The sequence below is a fragment of the Nestor notabilis genome, unplaced genomic scaffold (genome assembly GCF_000696875.1).
Source record: "Nestor notabilis isolate BGI_N333 unplaced genomic scaffold, ASM69687v1 scaffold4986, whole genome shotgun sequence".
Lineage (NCBI taxonomy): Eukaryota > Metazoa > Chordata > Aves > Psittaciformes > Psittacidae > Nestor > Nestor notabilis.
Window position 1 is genome coordinate 2966 of NW_009932234.1, and position 12765 is coordinate 15730.

At 47.3% G+C, this 12765-nt stretch overlaps 1 protein-coding gene across 1 annotated transcript in view; it reads left to right on the forward strand.

Annotated features, from left to right (window-relative positions):
- Positions 1-663: 663 nt before the first annotated feature.
- GALNT14 (polypeptide N-acetylgalactosaminyltransferase 14) overlaps positions 664-12765 on the forward strand; it is a gene marked incomplete at its 5' end in the record, with an annotated part of 38201 nt that continues 26099 nt past the window's right edge. The window contains 4 exons of the mRNA XM_010016265.1: positions 664-762; positions 1514-1523; positions 9843-9852; positions 10227-10274. Coding sequence (XP_010014567.1) covers positions 664-762; positions 1514-1523; positions 9843-9852; positions 10227-10274 — 167 coding nt within the window. The remainder of the gene's footprint in view (positions 763-1513; positions 1524-9842; positions 9853-10226; positions 10275-12765) is intronic.

A 12765-nucleotide genomic window follows, 5' to 3' on the forward strand; every position in this document is an offset into this window, starting at 1 on the left:
AGTCAGGTTGTGCTATTAAGGCAGAATGAATAAGGAAACAATCAACCGAGGAGCTGGACTTGGCTTACCTTGCAGCTGTCTGGTGGAAGTTACTGCCTCGGGAATTTGGAGCGTGGTTGCTTGGAGCTGGAGATGCAATGATGCTCTTGCCTCTGCTGGTGGCACCAGCTGGTTGGGTGCTTGGGCCCCTGCCTCCATTGAAGAAGCAAAACCTCATCACAATAAACCAGCACCTCTGGGGTGATACCAAAAGACCCAGGAAGCTCATAAAACAACCAAGGCAGCATAAGACTTACAGCTAGCCTTTTGCAATCACCTCAGCCATGCCTGCCTTTGGCAAGAAGGACCCCTTTCTGATCCTGTTGTGCTAACATCAGTGAGGAGTATCTTTGCTGAAGGTGGTATTGCCCTTGCTAATACGAAAAAAGAGGACCTTTGTTTTCCCACTACCTGTTGTGGGGTGGCTGGTGGTATCAGGAGGGTGTGCTAGCTGGGAGGCAATATTAGAGTAAAGGGCTGCAAGCTGGGTGCCTCCTTTCTCATCCCTTCCTGTTAATGACAGTTAAGCTCTTTGCTGCTTTAATCCTCAGTGATTTACCTGGCAGGTTCTGGACTCCTTCAGAAAGGAATTCAAACAGTCTTTTCCTCTTTGTCCCTCCCCAGGTGTACGACTTTGCACTATCGCCAGGACCTTCCATCAACCAGTGTCATCATCACCTTCCACAATGAGGCCAGGTCAACCCTGCTAAGGACGATACGGAGGTAAGAGCTCCCATTCTGCTCTTAAAGAAGGGTGAAGTAGGCTAGATGCTTTTGTGAATAAAGGCAGAACTTGTCTGCACACACAGCAGCAATGGGATCAGACCTATCAGCTATGGTCTCAAATGATTACCAGGAGAAATCAGCGTGAAAACTGGTCTCCGAGAAGTAGGTTTTACAGAGGGATGCTCAGGAAAGTAAGTAGTTGTGCTCCCTTTGCAGGGACTAGCACGGGACACTCTTGAGGGAGCAGCAGCAGATTAGACATGGTCTGGAATAAGAGGTTTTATATCCAGCTGGGTATCTGTGCTCAGCTGTATTTGTTCCCAGTCCTCTAGGGACAGCTATTATTCTGCAGTTGCCTGCTCTGGTAGTGCTGTTTGAGCTTCTCCAGTGACCCACAGAGTGCCAGAAAGGCTTGCTAATTGAGAAGCCCTAATGGTGCACATGCAGACTAGATTTTCAAGGACATTTTCTGTACTCCTCTGGATACATGGTGGAGTGCTCTGGGCACGTAGCCATTTCTTCATCTGTTCTTGGCTGTGTTTTGCTGTAGTGGATAGACTAAAGTCTTCATTTTCGCCACAGGTTTTTGAAATCAGTTTTTAATCTCAATGTGTGTCTTGAATCAAGTTCTCTTGTGGGAAGATTTAGTGAAGTGTCCACTACGCCTTCAAGGGTCTATCTCCAGGTCTCTGCTGGTGGGTTCCTCTATAGCGAGCATGGGTGTGCTCTGCTCTGTGCCCGTAATAAGTGTTTTGGAGGTGTGTGTCATGCCCACGTAGGGAAGGTTTGTGCTCTGCTGCAAGCCTTATCAGGTAAACCCTGGCAGCCCCAGGGACCCTTTGCCATTGTTGGTACTGGTCAGACTGGGGTTGCTGGCTGTGGGGAGGCCTCAGCTGTGCCGTTTTCACCATTGTGTCCTCACTGGGCTCTTCTCTGGAAACAGTATCCTTCCTCAGATGAGTGCAACCAGTGCCACAAGTGAGTTTGACAGTCCTGAAATTGAATTCCTGCTTTGCTTTATGGTTTCACGCCCAATCCCATCTCCTTCACTTCACGCTTAATGATCTATCACCACTTTCTCTCTCTAGGGTGCACGGATTTCGGGTGTGCACAGCACTGACACTTGGTACTGTGCACTACCTCCTTGATCCTGGACCTTCTCTTTACAGTGCCTTGCATAGGTTTACCATTGTAACAGAGGTGGCAAGGCAAAGCCAAGTACTCTGCCCCTGAGATATGGGATGCTTATAACATGTAAAGCGCAGGGATGGACTTTAGCCTCATTTCTCTTCATAACTTAGCATTTGACTGTCCTGGGAGGTACAATTATGTGTGTCACATGAAAGATGTTAGACCTGTGATATGGCTCTTACGCCTGGATCCCTGATATCTGGCTTTATTAAAGAACTGCTCACTAAAATGATGGTAAAGGTAGAAATATAATCAAAGTTAGTTTGAGTATTTCCTTCTTCTTTGAGGATATTGTCCTCTGAAGTGTATGATTTCCAGCTATAAAAAGACTTCCTTTGTTGTTCCTCTTCTTTTCTTTGTTTGACTTCATTAATTGGCCCTGCTGCCTTCCTTACCTGGTTGCATGTGATTTCCACCACAGCTTTGCCACCATGCACTGCTCCTCCCTATTCACCTGCTCCAACAACTCCAGCAATCATGTTTTGTCTGTGGGAGGTTTTCCCCAGCTCTGTGGTCCGTTCTGAGCCATCTTTCCTGTAGGCTGATCTCCAGAAGGTGACAGAGCCCTGCAGAGCATCCCACGGAGATGCACTGCAGAGGCAAGCCCAGGCAGTGAGGAACCAAGATGACAACCTTGTGTCCCCATGTCCCCTACCTCTCCCTGGGCTAAGATCCTGAGCTGACCCTACTTTTTCTGGTCTCCATGGTTCAGAGGTGGCTTTCTGGCATCAAGGCTGACTGTTTTCCTCCTGGATGCAGTACTCACAGGCTTGCTTTGATCCAACCAGCCATAGGGGTACCAGCCGTTTGAGGCAAGTTGTGCTGGTGATGTGGCCCCTGCTCTGCTCCTCCCTGGCCATGATTGTGCACATATTGCCACCTCCCTGCGTGATTTTGGACCCAGCTGAGCGCTCATTGGCCTCTTCAGCCTCTGTAGGTTAATTTGCTGTGCCTTCTGACTGCTCTGTTTTTTTCCCCCTCCTTGATCAGCAAAATGCTTAGTTTAATTAGATCTTCTAGATAACTCCATCCCGAGGTGGCTGTAACAACACGGATCATTTTCCATGACCACTGAAAAAAACCTCTGTCCTCCTGACACTGCTTTGTGCCTTTTGGAGCAGTCTGTGGCCAAGTGTCTCTAAGCAGTTTTAGCATGGCAGTGAGTGAAATGGTTTTCCCTTCTACCCTGTTCTTCCCAGCACCTCTCCACATCATGCCCTTGCTATATCCCAGGTGCCAGATGGTCAGACTGAGGAACAGAGAGGTGATTTATCTGTGGCTGGTGGAAGATGCACCATCCCTGAAGACATTCAAGGCTAGGTTGGGTGTGGTTCTGGGCAACCTGATCTAGTTGAAGATGTCCCTGCTCATTGCAGGGGGTCGGTCTAGGTGAGCTTTGAAGGTTCCTTCCAACCTGAACTATTCTATGATTCTCTAAGATCTTGGGTTGCAAACCTGGTTTCCAGAGTTCGAGTAAGTTGGGTTTTCCAATCTCGTTGCAAAATGAATATTGTCATTCAAGAGCAAGAAACAGGGCAAAGGGACGTTGCTTGGTCTTACAGGACACTGTGGGTGAGCAGCAGAGGGAAACGCTGGTGAACGCACTCTCTAGCAGGGGAAGAGATCAACTCTTGCAGAAGGAACCATGTACATGAGGAGCAGGAGGGATTTTGCTGTTCCTGCTCTTTTCCTAGGTGCTTGAGAGCTTTAACACTTACTGAGTGCCAAGGCTGAGCTATATTACAAACACAGTATGTGGCATTGTGGCTCTTGGAGAGGATGTTGAGTGCTCTGACCCACGAAGCAGAGGCACCAACACGTGGCCTCCACAGCACCCCTTACACAAGTTGCATTGGGAGCATTTGGGATGATTCGTTTATGAACAATTTACACCACCAGAGCTATTGAGAAAACCTAGTGAACTGTGTTGAATAATGAATTAATTTAAGTTTCATGATCTTTTCTCTGACCATTTGCCAGCTGGAAGAAAAGGATGGGGGGAGAAAGCTAAATTAATTGAGTGCCCAAATCTCTACAAATGATGTAGTCATTATTTTTAAATGTGGATGTAACTACACTTGTGAATACATACAATAGTGAAGGTAATAGAGGATGGGTGTCATGAGAGAGAGAAATAGAAAATGAAAGAAGAGGCCAGAAAAGTGAATAGCAAAGTAGCTCTTGAGATTGTATGTATTATCTTATTATGCAGGCAGTGAAGAAACTACCATTGGGTTGTTGTTTCAGTCACTCCCTTTTCGAATTACCTTGGGCAAGTTTCTTACCCCCGCCCCATGGTTTGGTTTCACATAGTTCAAGCTCCAAGGCTCAGTGCATTAAGGACTGTGAGAGTCTTCAACAGTATAGGGATGGGACCACACGAGTAAACCCAAGGAGTGAAGGCAGGATAAGGGAGAGAATAAGCAATACAATTTCCTCTTTCCTCTTTTTCCATCTTGTGTTAGCATGGATTTAGGAAGGAAATCCAGCTCGTTGCCCAGGTCTGGCTTCCCAGTTCCTCCAGAAGGAGAACTTAAGGCTGTGTTCAAGGCCATAGCAGTCACTGGAGGAGGAGGAGCAGTGTGGCTGGGAAAGATGCAGTCCTCAACACCTTGGCTGGGCTGGGTGCTGGGACAATGATGGTTAATAGTGCCTCTCCATCTCGTAACCTGTGTGATAGGGGGATCTACTCCATAGCTTGCTTATGAGAATATCATCCCCTTTCCTTTTCTGTCCCTTCTCTGCAGGCATCAGCATGCCCACATGCTGAGATGTGGCCAATGCTGGGTGACCAGCTGCGCTTTCAGGGCTGAATGTGGTGTGTTGTCTTCTGCTGAGGTCTGCAGGGAGCAAGGCTGGGTGTTTGCCACATCCCTGGGAGCAGCAGGGAGAAAAACACTGCATGGCCTGGAGGCAGGGCTGTGGGAGGCAGAACTGCAGACAGGCAGGCGTGATGCTCTGCTCCCGGACCGTCAGTGACCCACCATGCTGTGACTTTCTCCAGCTTGGTGGTGTCGGGAGCTTGGAGGCCTGTCAGCACTGGCACAGGCTGGGCAGGAGAGGAGTGTAGGAGGCTGAGGGTGAGACAGTCTGTTTTACTCTGCTCAATGGTCTTTATTTATTCTTCAAACTTGCAGCTGGGGAGCACAGAAGAAGAATAAGGAAAGTTAATTATCTACCTCTGGCTGACAAACCAAAATACATCCTTTGGCAAAAGTCCTGATGCGAGTGCTGTGAATGCCACATCAAATATTTAGAACATTAATTAGCAGAGAGAGTATCATGCCTTTCATTTTCTGGTGCTTATAAGTAAGAGAAGTGACGTCCTAGACAGCCAGCACCTCGCACCTTCCTCTCGTCTGCAGATGTCTGCATCTACACGCATCTGAGAGAGAGGAATGACAAAGCCGCGCACCTCCTTCCTTAGGCAGCAGCGGTACCATATAGAGTCTGTGCCATAACTGAAATGAGCCTGATTAAAGAAGCAAAAACAAGCCAGGTGTTGTGCAGAAACTGTATAATTAGCACTTTGTGCTGACTATTTTTTTATTTCTTTCTTTTTGCTTAAACCCTGGACTTTTTTTTTCTCTTAATTTGCTAATCATCTCTCATGGTGGCTGAGTACAGAGCCCTCCATGTGCTTTTACCTTTTGATGTTAACATAAGAGAACTCTTGAATTTCAAAGAGCTTGGTGGGTATTTGAAAGAATAAAACGCGAAAGCCGCAGTGTAATCAAAGCTCATTATGGTTATTCTTGGTGTGATGCCTCTCTTCCTACATAATTAGCCATTTTGGGTTGTTGAAGCAGTTCATTTTGGCGGGCATTTTCTCTCTGTGCGCTCGGTCTGATTTTGATAATTGTGACCTTTGTCCCTTTTGATAGTTTATTATACTCCCAAAGGTGTTTTTTTATTCATAACAAGTGCCAGTATGTTGCCATAGAGAGAATTAATGGGTTCATGAGTTCCTGAGGACCCATGTCCACAGGCACCTCTACAAAGCAACCAGTATTCTGGGTGATGACCAAAACCATACCAACCGTTGGTCAGAAGGTGACTTTTGCACTGGTCTAGAGATTTCATTAATAAGCATCATTCATGCTCACTGTTGTTTATCTTGCTTGGCAGAAAAGGGAACCCAACTTGTATATAAAGAGAGTGGGCTTTATGGGATGTACGTAAGTTATGTGTACACGTGTGCCATTTAATACAGTGTGTTACAGGTAATGGCAGTGATTATCTGTCATAGCGGAATTAATTACTTGGCTTTAATTAGAGGTTCTGACACTTCAGATGCTGATTTATTTTTTTTTGGTGGGATGGTTGGATGGGGCTTGGAGCAACCTGCTCTAGTGGAAGGTGTCTCTGCCCATGGCAGGGTTTGGAACTGGAGGAGCTTTAAGTTCTCTTCCAACCCAAATCATTCTAGGATTCTATCATTTATTCAGAGTGGAAATGGATGGATCCAGTGCTTACCTCTGGGTAGGTGGAAAAGCATCCCAACAAACTAGTGAGGAGAAGGACCTCACGATGAAATTCTTCATGGCTACATCTTCGTAACGTCTGCTAAATCCATTGAAACACAGAAAATTTCAGCATTAACTTTTCAAGATAATTCAGCAGTGAATCTGGTCTTAATGGGTTGAGTAAGTGTAAGCACTTTCTGTACTAGAGACATGAGTTTTCATTTTGATGGCAGCAGGTCTTTTGGCTATTTAAAGGAGAAAGCGTTGTGATCTCTGGCATAACAGAACTTAAAAGCTGGTTTGATTCATTAAAATATGTCCATCACTGCAGTGTATCTACCCGTGTTTGATTTCAGGGGAAGAAAATCTATAAATAACAGAAGGACTTCAAAGCACTATTAATATTGTCTTCTGATTTTACCCATATAATGGGAAAAAAAAGCCATGTACACACATATGAAAGAAAAGAAAATATAATAAGAAAATCAAAGCTGAGCGAAGGCACAAGTAATAGAAAAGCTGCCTTTGAATTGTTAAAAGTGCTTTTATAGTCTATCTGGGAAAAAAAAATAGAAAAATCACTGTAATGTCAAAGACTTTCAGGATTTGGTACCTCTGTTTCCCATCCTCTCTGAGGAGTGTTGCAGGAGGGGTATTGATAATCTTCTGTGTTTCCAGTGGCATGAGTGTGTTATAGTGTGATTGATAGAGCTCAGATACAAAATGCATTGGAGGTGTGAGTTTGTTTTTGCTGAAAAGCTGGCACACTTGCTCTTGCTGCATTGGGAAGTTGGCTGTGGTCACAGCATTGCAGCCTTTGCTGTGGATCTCTCTCTACCTGCAACAAGTGGACCAGAGCTTTGCAGCAATCTGGGGGCTTGCAGGTGGCTGTGCACATACTTGCAAGGGCTATAATGAGCTCAAAGCCCTCTGGAATCAGTGAACATCAGGCCTCTTACAGCTATGGTAGACCCAGCCTTTGGACCACTCTCATGAGGGCTGCAGTGGTACAGGGGGAGGCTGCTCACAGTGCCAGGGGATGCTGTGTCACCCACGGTGGTGTCCATTGTTAACCCCATGGAAGGATGATGGTTCAGGGAGCCAGAGCAGTCCATGAAGACATCCTTTGCTTGTCAGACAGCATGCTGACTTTTTCCCCGTCACTCTGGTCAACCCTCTGCATCCCACCGATAACCACCACTGGCATTCAAGGGACATCATCCCTGATTTACAGGGTAGCAAGCAGAGGCACAGAGTTGGCAGCAAACTGCTTGACCTGGGAACAGTGGGAGCCTGCAGCTGAGCTGAGACTGGGCTGCACATCTCCCCAGCCCAGCGCCTTGAAAACCATCCATGCTGGAGTTTCTTCCATATGACATGCCCTAAGGGGAACTCCTCCAAGGCACCGAGAACTGTTTACAGCCCAGGTCTACAGCCCAGCACAGTGGTTTTAGTTGAGTTATTCTTGCTGGTACCAGCAAAAGCAGAATCAGCCCCTTTGTAACTGCCTTGCTTGTAGAGTTAAGCCCTGCACTGCACTTCTGGCAGCTGAATCTATAGGGGAGACTAGGCAGAGGCAGGCTTTGAATATTCAAGCTGCCTGCTGCCTCCCCGCTCCTGCTCTCCGTGGGTTATTTATTTATTTTGCTGGCTTTTTTACAAGCCTGCTTCTTTCCTGCAGGTTTCACCAAGTTGGGTTTCCAGGCAATCAGTGCTTGTTAAATATTCCACTGAGCATGATATTGCTCTCCTGTCTCTCGGTACTGACTCTCAGTTGCAGTAATTTGCTGAACTCAGCTCTCGCATACGGGGATTTTCTTTAAAAATAACAAACCTATTAATAATAATAATTAAAAACCACTTGACAGGTATGAACAGCACATCTAAATTGTTCTGTGTGCTCCAGTGGGAGCAGGGGGGTGCAGCTCTTTTTCCTAATACTTAAAGCAGGCAGCGGGTGTTGGTGAGGCAGCGTTGTTTAACTCTGCCTTAGTGATGCTGGGGTGGCCACAGCAGCTCCGGGATGTAGGGCTCCCACTCTGACTGTTGCTTAGGGGACAGCAGCTTTCTATTCCTCCCCACTGCAACCTTAACATGCAAGGCACCTGAAGCAGGGGAAAACAATGGCTTTTGCCAAGATCCTGAAACTGGAGGAGGCAGAGATTGTGTTTCCAGGCAAAGTGATTCTTGGAAGTGATTTTTGAGGAGCTCCACAAGGCAGCTGCCAGCCTTACCCACTCTGGTCTGAGATAAAATCCTCTTTTATTCAGGATCTCTGCTGGGAATTAAAAAGAAGCAAACAAAGAAAAAAATACCTTGGAGAGAGGATCCATTTCAACTGTGGGATGTCCTGTTCTCTTTCTAGCTCGACTCTTTTTCTCTGGAGGGTTGTAATTCCAGCACTGGTGTGGTGGGAGTACACCAGCACAGGCAGCAGACACCTGGCAATAAGCGCAGATACTCCAGGGATGGGGTGGGCTTGTGATTTGCCATCAAGAAGGCTTCATCAGAGTTGTGCAGCCCTTCAGCTGAATGGCCTCAGGTATCTGGGGGTGATGCCATGAGACCCCTCCAGGTTCCTCCTGCCAGCTGGGACAGTGGCTCCTGAGCATCCAGGTCCTCTGGAGATGCTGCCCTTTGGAGCCCTCTTGGCTGAGGTCTAGGCCAGTGATGTGGTTTTTCCAGACTTGCAGGTTTTTTGCTGGAGCTTTGGGAGCCTGAGAAGCCAGGGAAACCTGTCCATAAGGATCTGGAGGTATCAGGGGCTTCAAGGACAGTCTGTGGGGTGTCTGCCCTTTTATGCCAGTGGCAGGTTTTTCTAATCTAGACCAGAAGGCAGATTCAGGTGTGAAATTTGGGGGGGATTTCAAATCCTGTGTGAAAAAGGAACCGCTTTCAGGATGAAGGCAAAGAAGTTTAAATGCTGGAAAAGCTTGTACAACACAACTGGCATTACCAAAGCCCAAGTCAAACATTTAGGAGATTTTTGGGCTGCCCTGAGGTTTCTGCTTCAAGAAATCAGCCTTGACCCTTTGGTGGGGCAGGATTTTAAGCACATGTAGTTCTGGTGACCTCTGTGCCATGAGAGAAAGGGGGAGAACACTTCTAGAGTTTTTAATAATGATAATAATAAAAAAACTACCCTTGGTGGCATAATTAAAGGAAGATTGCAGCTTGCAGCCACGTTTCAGTGTCTGTCCATCTGGAGGGAGCTGTGATCCACATCCTCTCTTTCATTAAATAGGTGGCCTCCAACCCTGCTCTTATTCTCTTGGCAGTGTCTGAGACACAGTCAGCTCACACATAAAAACAGGAGTTGTCCAGCCACAGCTGTGAGCTCTGTAAAGATGGGTTTGAGCTGGGTAATTTTCTTTGTGTTGGCCCTGCTGTTGGCAGACACCATATCATTAGCTGCAGGAGAGGTGGCCGGGTGACGGCAGCTTTGCTGTAAGCCCCGTTAGGAAACTTGGTGTGATGTGCATACTGCTGAAAAGCTGGTGCCTCCTGGCTTTACATGGTGTCTGCTTTTGCTCACAAAGGCGGTAAGGGAAATCTCAGCTATTACTGGGCACTTGGCTCTTAAATCAGTCTGTAGGCAGCTGGTAGTCAGGCACTGCAGGTTACTGGGAGGTGGTAGGGGGTGGTTCCTGGGTCTTATCTAGTATATCCGTTCTGGAAGTCCAAGCCTGGTCTTCTGTGCTTTGGTAGGGATCAGTTCCTAGGCTTTTCCACCCTGTTTGCTGGGTTGTTGAGTTGGTCAAGCATTGTCATGGATTTTCTCTCTTCATTCTTCAGCGTGCTGAGTGCACCTCGTCCATGAAATCATACTAGTGGATGACTTCAGTGATGATCGTAAGTGATCCTTTCTATCTTAAAAGCGAGGGGGCAAACCAAAAGAGCCTGTGAGAGACTGGGATTTACGCAGAGAGGGGGGAGAGTTTGTTGAAGTGGAAGGAAATGGAAAGCTCTGTAGGTGTGGAGAGCAAGGTTTGCATTGCCATGTGAAGAATTCAAATTCCAAAGGATCAAACCTCTTCTCATGAAAGTAACACAAGAAAAGCACATGGCAAATGATTTTTATGCCCAGTAGACATGATCTAATCCTGACCTGGTTGTATCCTGCCACAGCCGTATCATGCTTGTCCTGACTTTCAGCTGCAGCCAAGGAGCAATATTGGGTTGACCACACTGGTGTTGCACAGGATAATGGTAGCCTGACACTCCTGATGTATGCATATGTTCTGCATATGTTTACGTAGGTGGCCAGCAACTCTTGATTTTTTTCTTCACCCTCTTTTCACCCATGTAAAGAGGATTTCCTGCGTGGGTTGCCAACTTCTGAAATAACGTTACATAAATAGCACTGTACACCACAGGCAGCCCACGTCCTCCTGCCATTCTCTCCTGTTTAATAGCATCATTCAGCTGAAAACAATAGGTCTGATCTCCAGCAGAAGGTGGTACCTGAAGCCCCAGGGAACCACCTCAGCTAAAGACCTTGCCCAGTGATGTGGGCAAGTGGAAGATCTGCGTACTGATGATAAATACACCTAGGCTGAGCGGTCCATGGCACTTCCATTTCAAGAAGCTGCAAAATGTAGTCATTTACCAGGAAATGTGAAAACAAAGCCAGAGAGGTATAAAAGTTAAAAAAAAGAGCTGCACTTTGCTCTTGGATGTTATAAATGGGCTCTGCCTTGGAGAGCATTAGGGGCACGTTTCACACGAGACCCACTTCTCAGCATCGACACCTCCCTGGGAAGGCACTGAAGCCAGGGGAAGGGGCTTGCAGTTATTATGGTGAGCTTTGGAGTGACTCCAGCACACGGGGTCCAGGCTAGGCAAGTCTGGGAAGGGACAGAATGGAGAAAAGGAGGAGGTGCATGGACTCGAGCTGCCTTGGCGTACAGCAGAGCAGGCTTTTTGAAGGGTGGAGGATGTAAGTACTTGGTATTTGGCTAAACAGACAAAGCATTTGTCTTCCTGAAAGGAGAAAGGTTTGTAAAATGCAGCTCCCCTCTTCCTCGGTGGCATGTGCTGGGGAGAAGGACCAGGCCTGGGTTTAAACTCACTCCAGGGCACCAGGGGAGAGCCTGTTTCCCATGTAACTTAGAACAGCCCCCCGGCTATCGAAATCAGTGCTTCTCAGCTGTCTTACATCTTCTTTCCTGTGATAGCCAGAGTCTGCTGGCATCTATTCTGCATGCATTTGCATAAAACACAGGTATTTGCATAATATGCTGTACACACATGGTCAGTTCATTCCCTGCAACGCAAGCAATCGGTGCTTTTATACTGTACCCAGTTGTGTCTCGTTTTTCATCTCCCTCTGCCTGCTGACCTCTTATTTGCTGGGATGCAGATGCTCTGCATGCAGGTTCCCACTATTCCCAGCAAATTTCCATCATAGGTCTGTAGCCAGCCCCTGCCACTCCTGCTCCTTTGGTGTGCAGAGAGCAGCACAGGTCTGTACCTGAGCTGTTAGGGATATGGGTACACTGGTGTCTCTTATCCACAAAGATTGCTGCAGGGGATTGCATGGAGGTGTGTGTGGGCACAGAGGGTGTGCAGAGGGGACAGGACACGTGTGTGTGTTTGTGGTGCTGAGGAAGAAGAGGCAGAGTGGTGGAGGCACAATGGGGATGTAGAGGTAACAGCTTGGGTGTGTGGAGGTAGAGGAGGCTCTGATGGGTGCATCTACCTGCAAACCCTGCTCTGGCCCTGCTCTGGCATCCTCCACCTTGCTGGGAGAAACTGGGGTGAGAAAGGATGAGGGGGCTGCAGGAGGCGTTAGGGCAAAAACAGTGGCAACAACTGCGTGTGGGACTTCAGGACCAAACTAGCCCGGGTGTAAGTGGTTATTGGGCCTTTCTGCCCCATAGAGCTGCTGCCCAGGGCATGAGGAAACCCCAGCCCATCCACAGGGCTCTCTTTGACCATCCTTTTCTCCTCACTGAGGGCTTGCAGGCCACCTCAAGAAGTTACTGCCCAGCCAATGCATCAAATATCTTATGCATTGCTTTGCAGCTGCTAAAAATAATGATTTGTATTAATGTGCAAAAAGTCAGATTCTGACCCCAACCAAAGCTCTCCTATGCTGATTTTACAGAGTAATTCAGTAAATTTGCTGGTTTACACTAGTTTGATGAAAACTGCTGCTCTACCTGTCCTGATTTACATGGCATGAGCTGAGGGGTAAGGCCTCAGCAGTGCCATCGCCCTAATAAACCATCAGTGTGGGATGGGGTCCTCTCCCTGCTCACAATCTCCTCTAGGACCATTTCTGCTGGCAGAGCCACCGCCAAGGGCTGAGGGTGACATGTCCTCCCTTTGTGTTTCCCAA